The 23,687-nt window shown below is 37.2% G+C and overlaps 1 protein-coding gene across 4 annotated transcripts in view; it reads right to left on the minus strand.

Annotated features, from left to right (window-relative positions):
• The window catches only part of BORCS5 (BLOC-1 related complex subunit 5), a 94,249-nt gene that overhangs the window by 42,061 nt on the left and 28,501 nt on the right, over positions 1-23,687 (minus strand). Inside the window, exon 3 of one of the 4 annotated variants that reach the window (XM_073222755.1) lies at positions 23,454-23,541. The exons of the other annotated variants lie outside the window; for them this stretch is intronic. Coding sequence (XP_073078856.1) covers positions 23,454-23,541 — 88 coding nt within the window. The remainder of the gene's footprint in view (positions 1-23,453; positions 23,542-23,687) is intronic. 4 annotated transcript variants of the gene reach the window in all.

The following is a 23,687-nucleotide window of genomic DNA, read 5'->3' on the forward strand; positions in this document are numbered from 1 at the left end:
ACTGAACTTAGTTTTCCACAATCTCCACTTTTTCTTCCCAAAGAACTAAGTAAAATGTTCAATTCATCATCCTCCTTCAACAATCTTCAGGTCCAAAGGCTTGTTCTCTGTTTGAATTTACAGGCAAGGAAGGGAGGTAGCATGACACAATGAGAAATGCATAAGGTTTGCAAAAATAAGCAAGTAGGACTACATCAAACTAAAAAGCTTCTGCACAGCAAAGGAAACTGTCCACAAAATGCAAAGGCAATCTACTGTGAGAATATATTTGCAAATGATATATCTGATAAGGCGCTAATATGCAAAATACATAAAGAATGCATGGTTCAACACCAAAAAAATAATAATTTGATTAAAAAATGGGCAGAGGACCTGAACAGACATTTTTCCAAAGAAGACATATAGATGCCATTCATATGAAAAGATAATCATCAGGGAAATGCAAACCAAAACCACAATAAGGTATCATCTCACACCATTCAGAATGGCCACTATCCAAAAGAAATAACAAGTGTTGGTGAGGATGTGGAAAAAAGGGAACCCTCCTACACTGTTGGTGAGAATGTAAATTGGTCCAGCCACTGTGGAAGGCAGTATGCAGGTTTCTCAAAGAACTGAAAATAAAAATACCCAATGACCCAGTAATTCCACTTCTGGGAATTTATCCAAAGAAAATAAAAGCACTTATATGTGTGGTACATATATACAATGGAATATTATGCAGCCATAAAAAGGAAAGATACCCTACCATTTGCAACAACACAGATGGACCTAGGGGGTATTATGCTAAGTGAAACAAGCCAGGCAGAGAAAGACAAATACCATATGATTTTGCTTATTTGTGGAATCTAAAAAACAAAGCAAATGAACAAAACAAAATGGACACAGAGAAGAGACTGGTGGTTGCCATGGGAGGAGGGGAGAGTGGGGGATTAAGGTGAAAGCAATAAAGAGGTACAAAATTACATTTATAAAATAAATTAGTCACAGGATGAAGGTACAGTATAGGAAATACAGTCAATAATATTGTAATATTTTTGCATTTTAACAGATGGGAACTACACTTATCATGGTGTGCATTTAGTAATGTATATAATTACTGAATCACTATGTTGTATACCTGAAACCAATGTAATATTGCATATCAATTATATTTCAATAAAAAAAAATTTTTTTTGAAAGGTTTAAGCTTTGGAATCAGGTAGATCTGGGAATTTGAACCCAGGGATTGTCATTTACTACCTGTGTCATGTGAGGGTAGCCATTTATCTTCCTGAATTCAAACCCTTCATCTATAAATTAAATATTATCTATATTAAAGGAGTATTGTGAGAATTATATGAAGTTACATCTACCACAGTATCTAGAAGAGTCTAGCTATTCAATTCATGTTAATTTCCTCACTGTCCTCAACAATTAACTGTTGTCATTGTCAGATAAGAATGGTTTCAAAATCTGGCTGCATGACTGGCTGACCCTTCTATGCTGTGACCCTTTTATGCTAGCACCTCCTATGTACCAGTCCTGTAGGAAATAATGAAGAAGTAGTCCCACTCTTCAAGCAGATTATCAAAACAAGCAGGAGTTGAACACAAGGAAGGCAGATGTGAATAGGAACTAAAATTTAAAAGTGAAATAGAACAACAACAAAACCTCAATTCAAAAATGGACAAAGGACATAAGCAGACATTTCTCTGAAGAAGACACATGTCAATAAGCACATTAAAGATGCTCAACATCATCATCATTAAGGAAACGGAAAACCAAACCATAATGAGATACCACTTAACCATTAGGATGGCTATTATCCAAACAACAAAAAAGAAAAAGTATTGGCAAGAATGTGGAGAAATTGGAACCCTTGTGTATTGCTGGTGAGAATGTAAAATGTTGCACCCACTGTGAAAGACAGCATGGTAGTTTAAAATTTAAACACAGAGAAGATTCTGGAAAGATGGCAAAATAATACCAGGAATCTGTCTCCTACCTAGACAACAATTACACCAGCAGAATCTGTCTGATGTAACTATTTTGAAATTCTGGAGTCTATTTAAGACTTGCAACTTCCAGAAGAAGGCTTGGATGAACTTCTGTCAGTTTCAGCTTTTAGCACAACAGCAGCTATCTATCCCCCAGTTCCTGTGGCAGGCAGCTGTGTACCTGTCCTTGGAGCAACCTACACAGTTTGTAGAATCCATCCAAGCTGGACAAAAAGGACCCTGTCCTCCAAACATCAGGAATCTGTATTCTGATTGCTGTTGGTGTTTCTGATCACAAAGACGTAGACAAGGAGCAGTGGCCACTGTTATTGCATATCCGCAACTGTTTCAAGCCCCTCCCCCTCCAGCTGAGGTGACTCCCCAGGGACCTAAAGGGCAGGCACATTTTTCATTCTCTTCATTTTTCTCTTGTTCCTCTTTTGAAGCTAAACATTGAACACAAGGACATTTGAAAGCAACCAAATACATGGGGTATATTAGAAAGCCACTATGCATGCTCAGTAGAAGTACAGGCTCAAAAAAGCCCTGGGAAACATTATGTTTAAATCTCAGGGTAATCCTTAGTATAGAGGCAACCTATAATAATCAAACAAAAACAAAAAACAAAGGCCAACAAACTCTAGGGAAGTGAGAGAATCTGACTTCTAGAGTCACCATATTATTAGATTCAAGTCCAGTTTTCTACAAAAAATATCACAAGGCTCACAAAAACAGAAAATCATTCAAAAGTAAGAGCAAAAAACAGAAACTCTGCCTGAAAAGGATCTGATGGCAGATCTACTGCACAAAGACTTTTAAACAACTGCCTTAGTGATGCTCAAAAACTAACAGAAGACAAGGAGAAGGTCAAGAAAAATGATGTATCAACAAAATGAAAACACCACTACAGAGACAGAAAACCTAAAAAGAAACCAAAAAGAAATTCTGGACCTTTAAAGTATGAAAAATGAAATGAAATTTTCACTAGATGGATTAAAAGGCTGATTTGAACAGACAGAGGAAAGAATCAGTGAACTTGAAATAAGACAGTGGAAATTACCAATTTCTCTTCCTGTCTGAGGAACAGAAAGAAATAAGATTGAAGAAAGTAGAAAAGATCCTATGGGACCTGTGGGGACACCATCAAGCAGATGAACGTACACATTGCAAGAGTCCCAGAGGAGAAAAGTGAAAAGGACAGAGAGAATATATGAAGAAATAATGGCTGAAAACTTCCCAAATTTGATGAAAGACTCATGAATACAAACATCCAAGAAAGTCAACAAACTTCAAGTAGAATGAACCCAAAGAGATCTATACCAGGAAACATTCAAACTGTCAAAGGTCAAAGAAAGAGAGATAAATTTGAAAGCAGCAAAGGAAAACAACTCATTCTAAACAAGGGATCCTCAGTAAGATTATAATCAGATTCCTGAACAGAAACTTTGGAGGCTAGAAGGCAGTTGGCCAATATTTTAAAGCTTTTTATATTCAGAACTGTCAACCAAGAATCCTGTATGTGGCAAAACTATCCCTCAAAAGTGAAGAGAAATCAAGACACTCCCAGATAAACAAAAGCTTGAAGGAGTTCATTACGACTAGACCTGCCCTGCAGGAAATGCTAAAGGGAGTTCTACAGGTTGAAGTGAAAGAACACTTGACAGGAACCTGGAGCCATATAAATAGATAAAGATCTCAGTGAAGGTAAACACATGGGCAATTACAAAAGCCAGTGTTATTATAATAATAGTGTCAACTCCACTTTTTGTTTTCTACATGATTTTAAGAGACTAATACATATTTAAAACATTATGTTTTTGGACAATGTATAAGATGTAATTTTGTGACATCAACAACTGAAAGGGGTGAAGATGGAGCTGTAAAGAAGCAAAGTTTGTATGTTATTAAAGTTAATCTGACATAAATTCAAATTACAGTGTTATAACTTTAGTATGTTAAATATAATCCCCATGATAACAACAAATAAAATAGATATACAATATACAAAAGAAAATGAGAAAGGAATTTAAATATTTCACTACAAGAAAAACCCCAACTAAACACAAAGACAGTAATGCAGAAAATGAGGGAAAAGTAGCTATAAGGTATAAAGAACACAAAGAGCAAAAGGACAGAAGTAAGTCCCTCCTCATCAGCAATTACTTTAAATGTAAATGGAATAAATTATTTAATCAAAAGACAGAGATTGGCACTATGGATTTAAAAAAAGCACAATCAAATATATGCTTTCTACAAGAGACTCATTTTACATCCAGACAAAAATTGAATGTGAATGGATAGCAAAAGATATTCCATGCATAAAGTAAGCCAGAGAGAACAGGACTTGTTACACTAATTAAGACAAAAAGGACTTTAAATCAAAAAAGGTTACAGGAGATAAAGGACATTATATATTAATAAAAGGTTCACTACAGCAAGAAGACATAACAATAGTAAATATTTACACACCTAGTAACAAATCATTAAAATAAGCAAAAATTGACAGAATTGAAAGGAGATACAGATAGCTCTACAGTAACAGTTGGAGACTTCAATTCTCAATAATGGATAGAATAATCAGACACAGATAAGTAATGAAATACAGGACTTGAACAAAACAGTAAACCAATTAGATCTAACAGACATATACAGAACATTTTACCCAACAATAGAACATACATCCTTTTCAAGTACACATGGAACATTTCCCAGGACAGACCACATGTTAGGCCATAAATTATGTCTCAACAGATTTTTAAAGACAGGTATCATAAAGAACATCTTCTCTGACCAACAGGATGAAGTCAGAAATCAATAACAGAAGGAAAACTGAAAATTTCACAAACTTGCTGAAATTAAACACACTGTTAAGCAACCAATAGATCAAAGATGAAATCACAAGGGAAATTTAAAAATACTTAGAGATGAATGAAACCAAAAACACATGTACCAAAACTTAAGGGATATAGCAAAGCAGTGCTACAGGGGATGTTTACAGCTATAAATGCTTACATTAAAAAAGAAAAAAAGATCTCAAATAAACAACATAAAATTTTAACTTAAGGAACTAGAAAAAGAAGAACAAGCTACACCCAAAGCTAGTAGAGTACAGGAAATAATGATTAGAACAAATGATAAATGAAACAGACAATAGAAAAATAGACAAAGTCAGCAAAACCAAAAGTTGGTTCTTTGAGAAGATCAACAAAATTGACAAAAACTTTAGCTAGGTGGAAGGTGGACTAAAGAAAAAACAAATAACTCAAATTATTAAAATCAGGAATGAAAGTGTGGACATTACTACTGAATATACAGAAATAAAAAAGATTATAAGAGAGTAGTATGAGCAATTGTATATCAACAAATGGTATAATCTAGTGAAATGAACAAATTCCTAGAAACAAAAAAAGCTACCATGACTATCATAAAGAAATAGAAAATATGAATAGGCTTATAAAAAGGAAATCTCCCAACAGAAAAAAGCATTGAGCTTGATGACTTCACTGGTGAATTCTACCAACTACTTAAAAGAAGAACTAACATTAATCCTTCTCAAAATTTTCCAAAATATTGATGAGGAACACTAATGCATTTTACAAGGTAATCGTTACCTTGATAGCAAAGCCAAACACACATCACAAAACTTTCTGACCAATATCCCTTGTAAACACCCATGAAAAAAGCCTCCCTAAAATGCCAGCAGAGTCCAGCAGCATATTAAAAGGATTACACACCATGATCAAGTGTGATTTATTCCTAGAATGCAAATATGGTTCATACAAAAATCAGAGTAATACACGTTAACATAAAGGATAAAAAATCATTGATGCAGAAAAAGCATTTGACAAAATTCAACTCCCTTTTATGATAAAAATACCCAACAAACTAGCACTAGAAGAAAACTACCTCAACATAATAAAAGCCATACATGAAAAACCCAGAGCAAATATCATACTCAATGGTGAAAGACTAAAGCTTTTCCTCCAATATCAAGAGTAAGGTAAGGATGTCATTCTCACTCCATCCACAAAGTACTGGAAATTCTGGCCAGAGAATCTGGGCCAGATGCTTAAATAAAAAGCATCAGAATTGTTAAGGAAGAAGTAAAATTACCTCTGTTTGCAGATAAGATCTTATATGTAGAAAACTCTAAAGATTCCATACAAAAAAAATTAAGAATAATGAATTCAGCAAAGTAACAGAATACAAAGTCAACACACAAAAATCAGTTGCATTTCTATATGTTAACAATGAATAACCCTAAAAGGAAATTAAGAAAACAATTATATTTACAACAGTATCAAAAAGAATAAACACTTAGGAGGTAAAAGACTTGTACAATGAAAACTCCAAAACATTGCTGAAAGAAATTAAAGAAGACATAAATAAAGGACAACTCATGTTTCAGGAATTGGAAAACTTAGTATTGTTAAGATGTTAATACTACCCAAAGTGAACTACAGATTCAATACAACCTCTATCAAAATTCTAATCTTTTTTTGCAAAAATGGAAGACACATCCTAAAATTCATATGGAACCTCAAAAACCCCTAAGAGCTAAAATAATCCTGAAAAAGAAGAACACACCCAGAGGACTAACACTTGCTGATTTTAAAACTTACTACAAAGCTACAGTAATCAAAACACTGTGATACTGGCATAAAGACAGATATACAGATAAAAGGACTAGAATGGAGAACCCAGGGAAAAACCCTTATATATATGGTCAAATGATTTTCTACAAGGGTACCAAGACCATTCAGTATGGGAAAGAACACTCTCTTTAACAAATAATGCTAAGAAAATGGGATATCCACATATAAAAGAATGAAACTGAACTCTTATCTGATACTATAAACAAAAATTAACTCAAAATGGATTGATGACCTAAAACTATAAAACTCTTAGAAGAAAACTTAGGGCAAAAACTTCACAACATCAGATTTGCAATTATTTCTTAGATACGGCACCAAAGATACAGGCAACAAAAGAAGAAAATAGACAAATCAGACTTCATGAAAAATTTTAAATATTGTGCATCAAAGGCACTATCAAACAGAGTAAAAAAGCAATCCACCTAACAGAACATATTTACAAATCATATATCTGATAAGGGATTAATAGCAGAATATCTAGAGAACTCTAAAAACTCAACATAAAAAAATAAACAAACCAATTCAAAAATGGTCAAAAGACTTGAATAGACATTTCTCCAAAATAAGATATACAACTAGCCAATAAGCACATAAAAAGATGCTCAACTAATCATAAGGGACATGCAAATCAAAACTACAATGAGATACCACACACCTCATATTCATTAGGATGGCTACTTTAAAAAAAACAAAGAGCAAAATAACAAATGTTGGTGAGGATGTAGAGAAACTGGAACCCTGTGTACTGTTGATGGGAATGTAAAATGGCGCGTCACTGTGGAAAATAACATGGCAGTTCCTCAAAAACATTAAGTGTACAATTACCCTATGATTACCAGTGATTCCACTTCTAGGTGTATACACAAAAGAACTAAAAGTAGGGTCTAGAAGAGATATTTGTGCTCATGTAACAGCATTAGTCACAATAGTTAAGATATGGACATACCCAAGCATCCGTCAATGGATGAATGGATAAGCTGGTATATACACACAATGTTATACTGTTCAGCCTTAAAAAGGAAAAGGAATTCTTACATATATAACATGGATGAACCTTGAGAATATTATGCTAAGTGAAATAATAAGCCAGACACAAAAAGGCAAATAACATATGATTCCACTTAAATGAAGTACAAAGAATAGTCAAATTAATGAAGAAAGAAAGTAGAATAATGGATGCCAGGGACTGAGGGGAGTGGGGAATAGGAAGCTACTGTCTAATGGGGACAGAGCTTCAATCTGGGGCAATGGAAAAGGATGGTGGGAATGTACTTAATGCTGCTGAATTGACCACTTGAAAAGGGTTAAAATGGTCAATTTTACATTATGTATATTTTACCACAATAAAAAGTAGACTGACTTTAATTGTGGTTAAAAAAAATACTCCATTATATCCCTCTAACAAAGAAGCCAGTAAAAAAAAAAAAAATGGGACCAATAGGGAACAAAATAAAAATACAAAAGGATAAACCAAGGGAAAAATAAACCTTATTTCCTTCTTTGAAAACTGAGTATATTGAATTATGTTTTCTTCCAAGTCTGAACTTTGAAAATGCCATTGAGGAGAGAACAGTATTAGTCTATACTGCTTTGCCATGACTCTTTTATTACAGGAACAAGACTAAGTTCATGCAGAAAGGAACATATTTAAATTCAGGAAACCCTGACTCTGAGCATAAAAGTAAAAGAAACACAGTCTAAAGCAGTGACTCTGTGGCATTTTAGTGCACTGATGGACAGTGACTGCAATGGGGCATGGGGGGAGGACTCGATAATGTGTATGAATGTAGTAACCACATTGTCTTTCATGTGAAACCTTCATAAGAGTGTATATCAATAATACCTTAATAAAAACAAATAAATAAATAAAAGAAACACAGTCTACTACAAACATTCATAGTTGAGATGCCACAGCCTTTCAACATCTCCCACTGAGTGAACGCAGAAAGCCCACTCTGTCTCGCGTGTCTGAGAGAGTGAATGCCAGCCTGCGAGAGTGGCGCACGTAGGTCCTCCCTGCAACCTGGGGCTGAGGTTCACACACCCAGGGGGTCTCCACCTGTTGAAACATCAACACCCACAAACTGCAGCTCCCCAGACAAAGGGAAGATGGTCATCTGTGGCACCAAAGGATTCTTCCCTTTCTAAAAGAGTTTGCTTTAAGGAACTGAAAGTGTTATTTCAAAAACTGGCACGTAACACATGAGTAATACTTACCATAGTCTGAAGCATACACAATGTCTTAGAAATAAAGACTTACAAGAAATACAGCAAGGCTCACCAAGACTGACTAAATGAGAGGAAGCTATCTTAACAGAGTCAACAGATATCACATTGGGAATGAAGGTTTTTTTTCTTTTACAATTTCAGAAAAATGAATTACGGATTCACTTTATAAATGAAATACTAAGGAAAGGATGCAAAAAAGAAATCTGAAATATTAACGCCAAGACCTTCTTGCTCAAAGGAGTCATCCTTTTGTAGGTGTTAACTCATGGCTTCCTGGGAGGATTATATCCCCGCACCCCAATGGATAATGGGAAACGCAGGACTGTTTACACTGGAGAAAGAACCCTGATCAGATGAAAAGTTCCTGTTTAGTAGCTTAAAATGCTGCAGCAATACTGCTCACTTGTAACAACTAATTTCTAAGAATATCAGTTTTAGAAAAAAACTGCTTTTCCACACATGAAATCTATGAATAAAACAGTCTCAATTTCTACTCAGCTTATATAGAACTAACAGGAAATACAGAGTATTCCTTCTATGTAGAGAGAGTTAAGACCCAAGGAGCTGGCAATAAAGCAAAGTGTCATACATGACAGCCTATTTGCCTATTATACCAAGAAGCTCAAGAACCAAGAGGCACTTTTTTCCCACTTGCCCTGCTGCTAGAATACAAGCCTATGAAAGTTCTGCCAACCTATGTACCCAACCCCAAACTAGGAGCAAATGTTGCAAAATAGGGACCTTCCACAAGGCACATTCCCTGGCAACAGTGGTTTCTGGAAAAATTGTTTCTGAGGTGGCAATGGAAGCAGAACGAGTTTCCAAGTCCACCCTGCACTGCCAGCTAGCAGTGTTTGTGGTACAAGGTGCGTCACATGCTTGGGCCTGACAGCAGTAGTGCCCTCATCGGATCAGTGCTGTGGCATGACTTCAGCCATTATGCTTGGGTAAGTAGCCCAAAACCTGAGACGCTAGAGATCCTCTGGAGATTCTGTAAGCTATCCACTATCCTATCAATAAATTCTTTCTTTATAGGCTTACATCAGCCAGAAAATCTGACTGATATACTTACCCTCAATTCCTCTATCAGTTAAAATGGGGCTAATACTATACAACTGAAAGGTATCTGAGAGGATTAAATGAGACAATGCATGTTTGTTAACCTTTTAAAAGAAAAGGGTAAGCAATTCAGCCAGCAAAATTGAGCTTACTCGGGAAGAGCAAAGGAAAAATTCAGGAAAAGCGAACTATGGAGAAACAGGCAAGTATGGAGAAACATAAGCAAGTCTGCAGCATCCTTTTATAGGGGTGGCGGCCTGCCTGTCACTGGTTGAAGGCAAGGAAAGCTTCCTTGGAAATTTTCCTTCTTCCCACTGGACTATGCAAGATGGGACAGGTAGAATGTGAGAGCCCTCCCTTTCATAGCTTCCTGACTCCAACTTTGAGTTAGGTTTCCTTAACACATTTTTACATGTTAAAGCCCTCTGGTAGACAATAAATCACATATTATTAAAACTTACTAAAATTTAACTATGTATAAAGCATTATATAAAGCCCTGCATCTCACGAATAAGAAAAACAAAAGCTAACATTAGTGATGACACTCTCTTAGCTAAGCATGTTATGTATTTTATTTTATTTAATTGTTAGGATGACCTTAAGAGACAGATTTTATTATCCTCTATATCAAGTAAAGTAATAGTAATAATGATCGTAACAACAAATTACAGTGATGGAAATAAGTGTTGGAGTTAACAGAAAGAAAAAACACTGTAAATTAATGACTTTTGGAGATAGAAATACTAGTGTAATTTAAGAGAGATAATACACTAGCCAAACCAAGAGAGTTCTAGAGTTGCCAGTTTGTCAAACTCCGGTGTCCGTAATTTGGCAAACTTACTTGAGGAATTAACTTAAAATGCCATTTTTGTCTTAATTTATGCTTAAGACTTTGGTTTATTCGAGAGGCAGTTATCCTTTGGAATCAAAATGTTTTCAGTAGCAACATTAACTCACTCAGAACTAAATCTTACTCTTCATGGGCTGCCTCTCCATAACACATGTGGCTGATGGTTCATTTTTGCCATTTACCATAGCATCCTTTTAATGTGTTATTACTGACATTCCTGCTTTCTCCCCAGTTACCTCTTAAGGTCCTTGAGGGGAGCAATCATGTATATTTATCTCTGAAACACACAGGGCACACAGGCACCTTATAGACACATACAATGTTGTTCTCCATTGGTGTTTGCTGTTTCATATACCGAGGAATGCTCATATTTGGGTGAGTTCTGCAAACACAACTGGTGTCCCTTGGGCCTTGGCTAAAGATCCCTAACTTCTGAAAGCTCAAGAGGCCAGTTACTCCATTCTGTTCCCTCCAAGCAAGTTCCAATTTAAATTATTTCTCACCAGAGCAAGAGACACATTCTGTTCATATCTCTTCACAGAAATGAACTCATTCCTGTTTGTAAAGTAAACTTACGTCACCCATAATTGAAGATATGGGCTCTCCTTGTGTAAGTAGTGAATGAGGCCTTATCTATAAATCACTTGACTGCAGCCTTTTGAAAATTCAGCAAAGGCAGTTATATGGAACTACGAGATAAAAGTGATACCAAAGGTCAACAAACCAAGGATTAAACTTTGCTCCTTTTCCTCAACAACTACATAAAAACACACACACAACATATCCCATCATCACTTAGTCAAGGTTTGATTGACCTAGGGTAATTAAATCATATATTCAGCAAGTCCATTCCTTGAGTCTCTGACCCTCAGTCTCAAGTTCACCGCGATATTATATCTGAATCCCAGTGTGACCATAAACAGAAAGATTCCTATCACGGGGCTGAGAACGGGTTTCCATGTTCCAAGTCCACCAAGCACCTGCGTCACTGCCTTTGTTATAGAAGACACCCAAGTTATAAATAAATTATAAATTCAAACTTTTCCCACCATCCCAAAAGCACACAGCTGTGAAAACATCCTCCTCTACAGAACATATCAGTTGATAATATTCAGGAAAAAAATTGTGGGATTATTTGTTCCTCTTTTCTCATTCTGTGCTTCAGTTTCCCCAGAAACAGGAAGGAGTCCCATAGGGGCACCAGGGAGAGATGGGCAATCATGCGAAGGAAATCCTTGGGGTGCCTAAACCAAGGGGAGAGGAGCTGGGATTATTAAACAGAAGCCAGCAGGAGCAATTCACCTTCAAAAATGACACACACGCTACCAGTGTGATACATTAACCAAGAAACCCAAAGACACGAACATCTTTTGAACAGACATCTGATTTTACGTGAAATTAAGATAGGTAAGTTAGGAAGGCAGACATGCAAGCTGGCAGGTGTTCAAATTAGATCTGGGTTTAAATCCTGGCTCTACTTTTAACATCTGTGCAAATGAACAGGTCTTTAAACCTGAGCCTCAACAGCCATCTGCCAAAGGGGGAAAATGCCTAACCTAAGAGGCACTGGAACTTTTCTGTCCCCCAAGTATAAAAATACGTGGAAAGTTTTTCTATCCTACCTCTGTTGACATATATAATTTTCACTATAAAGACAAGGTAAAGCTAAATTATACCTTGGGGGGAAACAAAGACTGTAGGTCAAACATATGTTTGTTTTCATGTTAATTATAGTAGAAGTTAATAGTTAAGTATATAAAGGTGAAATATTTCCACAATTATTTTTAGAGAGACTTTCATTAAAGATCAAATTAAACAATAAGTGAAAGTCACAGGAAATCAAATTTGGGTTTAAGTGCAGTAACCATTCTCAACTTATCAAGGCTGTCCAATGAAGGAGCAGATTGCCTTATATAATAGTGAGTTGTTTGGGATCAGGCATTCAGCAAGTCAAGACTAGAAATATACTTCAAGGTCGTATTCCACAAAATACACTTAATTTAGGGACTTTGAAAGGAGTAGAAGATGGATAATAAAACTTTAAAGTTCCCTCCCAATTCTAAGATTCTATAATCCCTAAACACTACAATACACAACCAACTCTCTGGTGTCCACAGTAGGGTAGAGTTCATCTCTGACATCATCCCTAGTAAGAGAAGGATTGCCAAATTCAGGTAAGGACAGATTTGCTACTCAACTCAAATATGAGAGAAGCTGGTTAATGGATCTCATGAGCCGCAAACATGTTCTGTTTCCCTCTCTCTCGATTGCTTTTTTTCCTCCCTGGATGTCATGCTTTTAATCTATTTAATCTAATTCCATATTTACCGACCTATTCTAGAAATCCATCTCATAGAAACAAACTGAAATTCAGATTTATATACCCAGGTTGTTTACTGCAGTATTATCTTAATACCAAAAATGTCCTCCAAGGGGCAATGATTAAACTATAACACATTTATATGAAGAAAGCAGTTTATTAAAATGGTATTTTCAAATAATATTCAATGATGTAGGAAAGACCACCATATAATTTTAAGTGAAACTGATAAAAAATGACAAATTCAGCATGATTTCTAATGATAAAGTAAATGTATATCATCTTTAGGTTTACACCAGAAGGAAATACATTGCAAAATGTTAACAATGGCTATGTCTAGGTGGTGGAATTTAACTTTCTTTTTTGTAACTCTGCTTCCCAAATTATCTAACAGATTCACTTTGTGGTCATAAAAAAAGAAGCATTACTTAAAAATAAATAAATAGAGCCAAAAAAGCTGTATTATAATTATCTTGGATTTGTTACTCTGAAAGCAAAAACAATTCTTTTAAAAGGAGGAAGCCTGGTATGAAAAAATACGTTTGCATCTGACCCTGTGTTTGAGATGGTTGCTAAGCACAGTGCTGTCTTTAAATTAATCAGTAAACAAGGAACAGCTGGAACAATATCCAGTTTTATTGAGGATGTGGAACAACAGGAACTCTCATACACATAGCTAGTAAGGCTATAAATCAGCTCTATCATTTTAAAGAGTAATCTGACTATAGTGAATCTGAAAATGTGTCCCCTATTAGCAAGCAATTTATTCCTGGTTATATTCCCTACAGAAAACTCTCAAACACATGCACAAGGAAATGTATACAAGGATGCCCAATGCAAAACTTTTAATGCTGAAAAAATTTGAACTCAAACATTAACAGGACAGTGGATAAATTGTGAAATAGTCATTTAATGGAATACTATATAGCAGTGAAATGTATCAACATGGATAAATCTCAAAAACATGAGCCAAAAAAAACAAAACAAAAAAGAAAGTTACAGAATGAAGGCTACATACAGTAGAATGCAATTTATATAATGTGAAAACACACAAAAGAATATTAGATATTGTTTAGAGATACATAAGTATGTAATAAAAAATAAAGCCATGAAAAATGCATGGTCATGATGAACACCAGTCAGATCAAAGATTCCCTGCAGTGAGGAAGGGAGAAGGAATATTAGGGAGTTACGAAAGGTGGCAAGGAAAAGGAAGCTTCAGGTTTATTTGAAATGTTTTTCTCTGCAGGCAAAAAAAAAAAAAAAAAAGAAAGGTCTGAAACAAATATGGCAAAATATTAAAATGTGGAAAACTTGGCAAGTGAAGACTCAGGTGTTTTATTATTTCGGCTATATGCGGAGACATTCGAAATGAAAAAAAATTTTAGGTGACAGCTGTCAATGTCTACTGTGGGCAAGGCTCTCTATTCTTAAACTCCATCTCCATCTCCATTCTTAAACTCTTCTAGGTGTGAGACCCCTTTGCAAACCTGATGGAAGCCCATTTCTGCGTATTCACTGCACCGTCAGCTGCCTTGAGAGACGTTTAGGGAAACATGTACTCTCTTTAGCAAGGTAATTTCTACCCAGGCTACAAGTTAGCAAGACTAGACAATTAGGGAAGGTGCAACACACCAGTGGCTCTAAAAGATACCTTGTCACAAAAACCAACACTTGCACTGAATAAAAAACTAGTGAGAAGGCTAAAAACCTAGTGATATGCATGCATGCAACTGAATGTCTTCACACCTAATGTAAAAGGTTTGGGAGGCATTAGAAGAAATGTTCTTATACCTAATTAATTAAGCCTTGGTGTAAAACCAAGGTTACAAGCTACGCAGTGATTGATAATGAAGATGAGTGAGATTTTATTCATATTTCCCAAACTTCCCTCTGTTTGCACATGTCATTTAATAGCATTTAATTTGGTTAATTTGTATGCTAATATTTGGCTAATGTTAATGCTTATTTCCAGCAAAGCACTGTATTATTTTCAGAAAGTCCAGATGATGGCAAAATGGGACACTTTCAGTTTGTGACGCAGTTAATGAAGTCTAAAGAAAATGGCTGTTGAGACCAAGAAGCCATAATGAAAGCAACAGCTAACAGTACACCTAAATTGCTGGCTAAGTACCTAGAAGGGCACAGAGTCTTTCAAAGCTGAGGCTTAAAAACTCAAACCTGCAAAGGGACAGTAATTATAATGGGATATGTGAAGGTCTTTAACAGATTTAATCATCTCAGTTGAGTTTTTCCCCTGTAAGTTCTAGATCTGTGATACACAAAACTGTCCCAGAAATATCACTGTTGTAAGCTTGACAATGCCATGTACGATCTCCAATTTCTTTGTTATCACCAACCATTATCTCCATGTCTTCTCTCTATATCCCAATCCAGGTGTTTTCTTCATGCATGCCTCTTCCCCCATATCCCTGTCCTGTTATTTCACCTACCTTACCTCCTACCCCTGTCTCTACTCTTGGGCTGTACATGTGCTACTTCTCCAAGAAACAGGAAGCACCCCCAGAACTGGAGATCTGGGGGAGAAAGAATGGGCTAATGAGAAGCCATTTCCACCTCATTCTTTTCTTTCCTGGCAATGTCCTTTCCTGCCATCCATCTTTCCAAACTTCTTTTCCCAATAGTGTTTTCATGAAATCTATTCTGAATGAAACCTATTTTATAAATGCACAACTTCCTAAGGCTTTCCAAGACCTGTATGGCAAGCAAACAGTAACAAAACCGTGCTTCTTAGTAATACTGTAAAGCACATATTGGTTTTAGCTGTGACCCCTGTGGCATTGGGAGAATGGGGTAGAAGAATGAGGCCCCCTCTGGCTATCACAGAAATGGGGGGCACTGCTGGTATTTAGTGGAAAGGGATGCTAATAATCCTCTGATACACAGGGCAGTGCTGCGCAATGAAGACTGGCCCATCCAAAGGGCCAGCAGGATCCCAGACCCCCGAGCTCTCCCACACTTGCTATGAAACTCTGGGCCATAGACACTCAACGGTTCTGATAATTCCAGCTAATTTCAGTAAATATTTGGCTAATCTTGACATCCTGGCTTTTAGAAGTATGTAAAATCGTCCATTCGGTCGCCCAAATTCCCAAAGTTGCACAGAATTCTGTAAAGGGGGGAGGCTGATGGTGGCGCACACTCTGCAGTCTACAGGGTTACCTCCAGGTTTGGGAAATGCTAATTAAAACGACTATGTTTTTGAGTTTGACATCACTGTTTCAGGGACTTCTTCACTTAGGAAGATGCAGCACCCCTTTGAGCCAAAAGAGCTCCAGAGGCCATTCTTTCCTGAAAACAAGTCAAGACGGTTACACAACCACCCTCCACGGGAATCAGGGCACTACAGCCTCGCAGGGCGTGTGGGAGGAGCCCGGTAAACATCTCTCCCCCGTCAGTTCACGTTCCAACTCAGATTCCTCCTGACAAAACAAACATAGCTTTTTATCATAGTAATTCTTTTGTAGCAAGCAACTCACTCGCACATTCCTTCTCTAGCTTATTTTTCCCCATAACTCTTCACCCTTTGCCCGCACTCCCTCCTCCCCGCCATGTTGTACTATTTGTATGGAAAAAAAAAATTTAAGAGTTCCTTCTTGCCAAGTGTGACATCAACTCATTCTTATTTAGTGATGTCCAGCAAGAACTTGCTCTCCCAAAACGTTTGCTCATTTTGGAGCAACAAGATTACTAAGTGCATTTTGTGTTCCCTGTCGCTTGTTTTAGAGGCGCTATTTTATCTTCTGAAACAAATGACCTTCATTTCTATGACCCAAGGCCCTGTATGTAACCCCACGCTCTCTTCAACTAGCTTCAGGAAGACAAAGTATTGTTTCTGTTACTAGGAATGAAAAGAACAGATAGCATGATACCGAGATAACTTGATAATTTTAACCTCCCTGAGAAAAATACCTCTGCTTTTGGTAACATGAAAGAGCTATCAACATTAAAGAAAATGCAAGCTCCAAATTCTCTTCTAGGTGAAGAATTTTTGTTACCTACGGAAAAAAATAAAAAGAAAAATGAATGACTTAAAATAGTAAGGCAGACATATTATACTACTTCATGTTTAACATCACTGTGACAAAGCACTACTTCATGAATAATTTTGGAAAGCCAGCAATTTTATTCTACATGTAAAACAAGCTAAAGTTCAGAATTATTTTCAATTAGCTTATTGGAAACACTGAACAAATATTTTTAATATGTGTCCAACTCTGATGGAACTACTTAACTATGGCAGGTACTAATCCTCCCTCATGAAGTCTTCTTTAAAACCCTTTCCATTCCTCTGGAATTAAATCCCCAAATTTAATTACTGGAGTTAAAAGGCACACTTTGAAACAATATTATTCCCTATTCACCTTCCTTCAGGGAACATTAGTGGCAAACCTGCCTTAATTATCAGAATGCATTAGTAAATTCCCAGTGTGGGTTGGCCCTGGGCAAGAATGCCAGTTCTGTCTAATTCCAGTATTTGCTGCCCAGGATGGCCCTGAGGCACCTAACCCACATACAGAAGGTTATGTGATGCTCTAATGTTTCCCTAGTTCGTTTTCTAGGCTGTCAAGGCCTTTGGGGGTTTCCAGTGCCACCCTAGAGTTCAGATCCAAAACATGTAGACATACCTTCAGAAGGTCACTCATAACTTAGAAGTCTTCAGGTAGATAGCCAGCTTTGTTTTGGGGCTTCCAAAGTCCTCAGAGATACAAGGTTTCAAATAAACTAGGAAAGGAACAAAAAGGCATAGCCTTCCTGGGGAACTGCAATAAAAACAAGTGCCAACAGTCTATAAAGAAAAGTAAAAAAAATCATGGTGTATGTATTTTAAGTCAGCCTGAAGAAGACAAAGAAAAGGCCTTTAGAGTTGTAATTATAGAAAATTGCTCAGGTGACTTCATCCCACCCCCCCATGCTTTTGATTTTCAAAAAGTACAACCAGCACTTTTTAAATTAGTGTTCCAGAAAGACTGCAGCTGTTCAGCACAGATTTCACATGCTCAGTTAAGAACATTATTTTACCAACATGAAGGTTAATGGCTTCTAAATTAGGGTAGCCATTTCCAACAGGAGTACCATAAATTCATATTAGTATTTGCTCTGTTTAAAGATACAGACCCAGAAGGATGAATTTGTCTTTGGCATAAAGAGTAAAACAATAATATGAAGATTCATAATCCCCCCATTTCCCACCCAAGGTTGTTAGCTTGCCCTTTAAACAGATCCCTGTTTAAGCACATCAGCAGAGAAGCATTTGCCATGACTGTAATACTGCACACAATGGCCCCAGGGCAAATCAAGTTAGGAAAACAGAGCAAACTTTGAAAGACACCTGCCCCTACCCTTCCCTGCCACACTCCCCACCCCACCCCATCCCAGCACCACCTTCCTAAGTGTTGTCCTCCATGATCAGAAGGCACACTATAATGGTGCTATACCAAAATGACTTCTACTAGCTGTCACAATTCTGCCATTATTCTGCTCCCCCAAGCAAGCGATTCTATAGCTCTTTCCCTTTCCTTTATTCCAATACCCAATCTGTCAAGTTCCATTATTTCTTCCTTGAAAATGTCTCTCAAACTTGCTCTATCTTTTACTGTCTCCACCCCAGCCCAGACTTTCATAAGCTCATCATTAGAAAACTATACCAGTCTCCTAAAATGGTATGTCCATCTCTGGCTACCGTTTTACCAATCATCCAAACAACACAGCTCTTAACATGTCAATACCCTGTTCCAGTAAATATGAAATACAATAAATATAAAACTATAATCGCTTCTTACAGCATCATCTCCAAATTCCTTTCCCTGGCTTGTTAAGAGATGATATGGCCATAAGTTAGTTCTCTGACCTTACTTCTTATTCCTCCTCAAGATGTACCCTTCTCTTTGCTCAAGCAGTTACGTCACTGTCTGCACCCCATCTGCCCAACAGCAACTATCAGGCCCACTTCGCTCACACTATCCTCCCAACTAGGAATTCCTTCTTCTACCCCTCCTGACCAAGCCACCCCATCCCACCAAACGCTTGCCTGTGCTTTTAGGCTCAGCTCAATTAATAATTCTTCTACATAGTTCTTTTCCATGACTATGGTTCATCTCTGCCAGTGTGATGGAAAGAACTAGGTCTTTAGATATGACACCCACTGAGTGTAAAACTCTGGGCAAGCTAAGCAAGTTTGTCTGATCTCATTCTCAATAACTCGGCATTCTTACGTACAAAATGAGGATGATTTAATACCTCTTTCATAGGATTGTTTTGAAGATTAAAAAAGAAGCCACATGGAAAGCAACTAGGGTAACACTTTGTACGTGGTAAACAGGCACTCAACAAATGGTAGGCACTGTAACATCACATGATGCTATGAGTACAATGCTTCTAAATCCTAGGCTTTAAATCACTCATGATGTTTCGTTTTTTCTACTAGGTCATAAAATTCCTCAAGAGCAAAAATAGTGTCACACCCAGATGCATCTCACTTACTTAATTTCAACTCCTTGGACAGCCAAGAAACAAGGGAAAATAATCAAACAGCCTACAGGTCACCCAAATAGTTCTAAATTCCATGTATTAATGCCTATGTGTTTTAGTAACAGGAAGCCCTTTGACCTCCCCTGAAGGCCTATTGATTTTTATGTTGGTTTCCAAGCCAACAGTAGCAACTTAGGAGGTGCCTCCTCCTTGCTGTCAGTAAGGGAGAGAACAGAAAAACTATAAAATGTAAACATACACATGTGATCTGTACAAAACTGTAAACAAAATTAAGCCTAGCAACCAAAGATCCTGCTCTAATTGGGGTATTAGCAAGACTGTTCTAGAGATAAATTGGCCCTAATGTTAAAAAATACAGAGGAAAACATACAAGTTAAAATGATGGTGGGCTAAGTCCAAAGATCATAATTGTTAAGGTAATAAAGAATTTTTGCACAATCACAGCAATTATTTGTTGAGCCCCTGATATGAACCAAATACATACTACATACATAAGCTATGCTGCTCACATATATCAATCCTCCCATTAACCCCCTGTGGTAGGTATTAGTGTCCTTATTTTATAGTTGAGGAAAATGAGGCTCAGAGAAGTTGAGCGACTTCCCCAAGATCATATGGCAAATGCATAACATTTTCCATCCCTGAACTAATTCCCAAGTCTGTGATCTTTTCCCATTATCCCACATTGCTCCTCTACACTTCGGTGAATTCTAAGAATTGAGTCTGAGTTATGAAAGAGGATCTTTCCAGTTTGGCGTAAACATATACAGTAATGGAAAATTCACTTCTTTGCCAGACAGCATAGTGGTTATGAGCACAGGCTTTTAGACCACTCAGATCTCAATTAAGAATAGCTGTTTGGCTACCATCTAGCACAGAACATTGAAAAAATCAATTTTGCTAAACAAATTTCCTTATCTAATAAAATGGGACCAAAAAGTACCCATTCAACAAAGTTGCTGTGGGAACTAACTGCATGAAATGTGCTTAGCTCTTCCATTGCCTGCTCTATTGCTCAATGAGTTGTCGCTCAATGAAATTACCATTAACGGGATTTTATAGAAAGTTCTTTATATCAAACCAACTCTACCTCCCAACAACTTCTCCCCATTGGCCTCAGTTCTGACCACATGGACCTCACAAAAATAGATTTAATCCTGTATCTATTCAGCAGCCACTCAATATTAGGAGAAAGATGTGTACCCCTACATCACCTCATCTCCCGCATAAAAACTCCTATCTATTTCAAGACTTCTTTACATGAGAAGGTTTCCAGAAAATGACCTTTGGGTCACTCTATTCAGTCCACAGATACCTTCTTAAACATGCACTCAGAACAGTCTTGCAGAAACAGAGTGGCCAGTGCCAAGTACTGTGCCTGAGATTACTGCTTCCACTTTCTGCCCTTAGTATCAATGCAAGCCCCCACTGAACTGCTGTAGAGTTGGTTCTCCCACATCCTGTCCTTACATAGCTGATTGTTTTTTAATCTAAATGCAGGACTTGATATTTATTGCTTGTAAATGTCATTGTGGTTTCAGACCATCTTTCAAGTCTGTTGAGATCATTTTTAATGTTGAATCTGTCATCCATCATGTTAGATATTCCTTCTAACATTTTATCATCAGCAAATTTGATTAATACAAGTCTATGTCTTTTTTTTCCAGAGAGGGAGGCTCTCCCTGTACTAGGTATAGCCTAAAGGGGCTAATTAAGGTTTCTTTTTTTTTTTAATTTTAATTTTTTAATTTTTAATTTTGGTATCATTCATATACAATTACATGAGCAACATGGTGGTTACTAGATTCCCCCCATTATCAAGTCCCCACCACATACCCCATCACAGTCACTGTCCATCAGCATAGTAAGACACTATAGAGTCACTACTTGTCTTCTCTGTGCTATACTACCTTCCCTGTGCAGCCCCCTATGTTATGTGTGCTAATCGTAATGCCTCTTATTCCCCTTCTCTCTCCCTTCCCACCCTCCCCACCCCTGGGTCCCTTTCCCTTTGGCCACTGTTAGTCCATTCCTTTTTTTTTTGATAGTTGTTCCTTGCAAATTTAATGTTTCTCCAGCAGCTTACATACATAATATTAGATGGTAAATATTTTACTAAGGGCATAGTTTTCTTTTTTTTTAAATTTTTTTATTAAGGTATGATTGATATACACTCTTATGAAGGTTTCACATGAAAAAACAATGTGGTTACTACATTTACCCATATTATCAAGTCCCCACCCATACCCCAATGCAGTCACTGTCCATCAGTGCAGCAAGTTGCCAGAGATCCACTATGTCCCTTCTCTGTGATACATGGTTCTCCCCGTGATCCCCCACATCATGTGTCCTAAACATAATACCCCTCAGTCCCCTTCTCCCTCCCTCCCACACCGTCCCCTTTGGTAACCACTAGTTCATTTTTGGAGTCTCAGAGTCTGCTACCATTTTGTTCCTTCAGTTTTGCGTCATTGTTATACTCCACAAATGAGGGAAATCACTTGGCATTTGTCTTTCTCCACCTGGCTTATTTCACTGAGCATAATGTCCTCCAGCTCCATCCATGTTGTTGCAAATGGTAGGATTTGTTTCTTTCTTATGGCTGAATAGTATTCCATTGTATATATGTACCACATCTTCTTTATCCATTCATCTACTGATGGACACTTAGGTTGCTTCCAAATCTTGGCTATTGTAAAAAGTGTGGTGATAAACATAGGGGTGTATATGTCTTTTTGAATCTGAGAAGTTGTATTCTTTGGGTATATTCCAAGGAGTGGGATTCCAGGGTCAAATGGTGTTTCTACTTTTAGTTTTTTGAGGAACCTCCATATTGCTTTCCACAATGGTTGAGCTAGCTTACATTCCCACCAGCAGTGCAGGAGGGTTCCCCTTTCTCCGCATCCTGGCCAGCATCCGTTGTTCTTAGTCTTTTCGATACTGGCCATCCTTACTGGTGTGAGGTGATATCTCATTGTGGTTTTAATTTGCATTTCCCTGATGATTAGTGATGTGGAGCATCTTTTCATGTGTCTATTGGCCATCTGAATTTCTTCTTTGGAGAACTGTCTCTTCATATCCTCTGCCCATCTGTTAGTCTATTCTTAGGTTCTGTGAGTCTGCTGCTGTTTTGTTCCTTCAGTTTTTGCTTTGTTCTTATGCTCCACAGATGAGTGAAATCGTTTGGTACTTGTCTTTCTCCACCTGGCTTATTTCACTGAGCATAATACCCTCTAGCTCCATCCATGTTGCAAATGATAGGATTTGTTTTCTTCTTATGGCTGAATAATACTCCATTGTGTATATGTACCACATCTTCTTTATCCATTCATCTACTGATGGACACTTAGGTTGCTTCCATTTCTTGGCTGTCGTAAATAATGCTGTGATAAACAGGGGTCCATATGTCTTTTTCAAACTGGGCTCCTGCATTCTTAGGGTAAATTCCTAGGAGTAGAATTCCTGGGTCAAATGGTATTTTTATTTTTAGTTTTTGAGGAACCTCCATACTGCTTTCCACAATGGCTAAACTAGTTTACATTCCCACCAACAGTGTAGGAGGGTTCCCCTTTCTCTGCATCCTCGCCAGCATTCATTGTTCCTATTCTTTTCTATGTTGGCCATCCAAACTGGTGTGAGGGGTATCTCATTGTGGTTTTAATTTGCATTTCCCTGATAATTAGCAATGTTCTATGTCTTTTTTTAAGGTCAATGAACAATCTTTAATGAGGAGCTAGTTGTCCAGGGTTCTTTGGTAGGAGATAAGTCAACTGAGGTGATATTTAATAAGATAGAGGTCAAGGTCTGAACACTGTAGCATCTTTCTTTTTTCTTTTGTAGCACCTTACCTGAGATTTTCTGTGGGCTTATCTTGAAAATATTTAGTTTGCTGGAGACACAATAATAGTCTATACACATTTTAAAAGGGAGCAAGCTCTGTAGGAACAAAGAATTGGAACCAATGAATGGAATGTTGCAGTGATGCACATTTTGGAATCATCTCCCCTTTCACTTGCCCCCTTTCCTCCCCATCTCTCCCCTTTTTAATGGAATACTTTTTTCTATGTCTAAGCTTCTGGCAC

Source organism: Manis javanica, chromosome 15, assembly GCF_040802235.1.
Source record: "Manis javanica isolate MJ-LG chromosome 15, MJ_LKY, whole genome shotgun sequence".
In the NCBI taxonomy this organism is placed as follows: domain Eukaryota; kingdom Metazoa; phylum Chordata; class Mammalia; order Pholidota; family Manidae; genus Manis; species Manis javanica.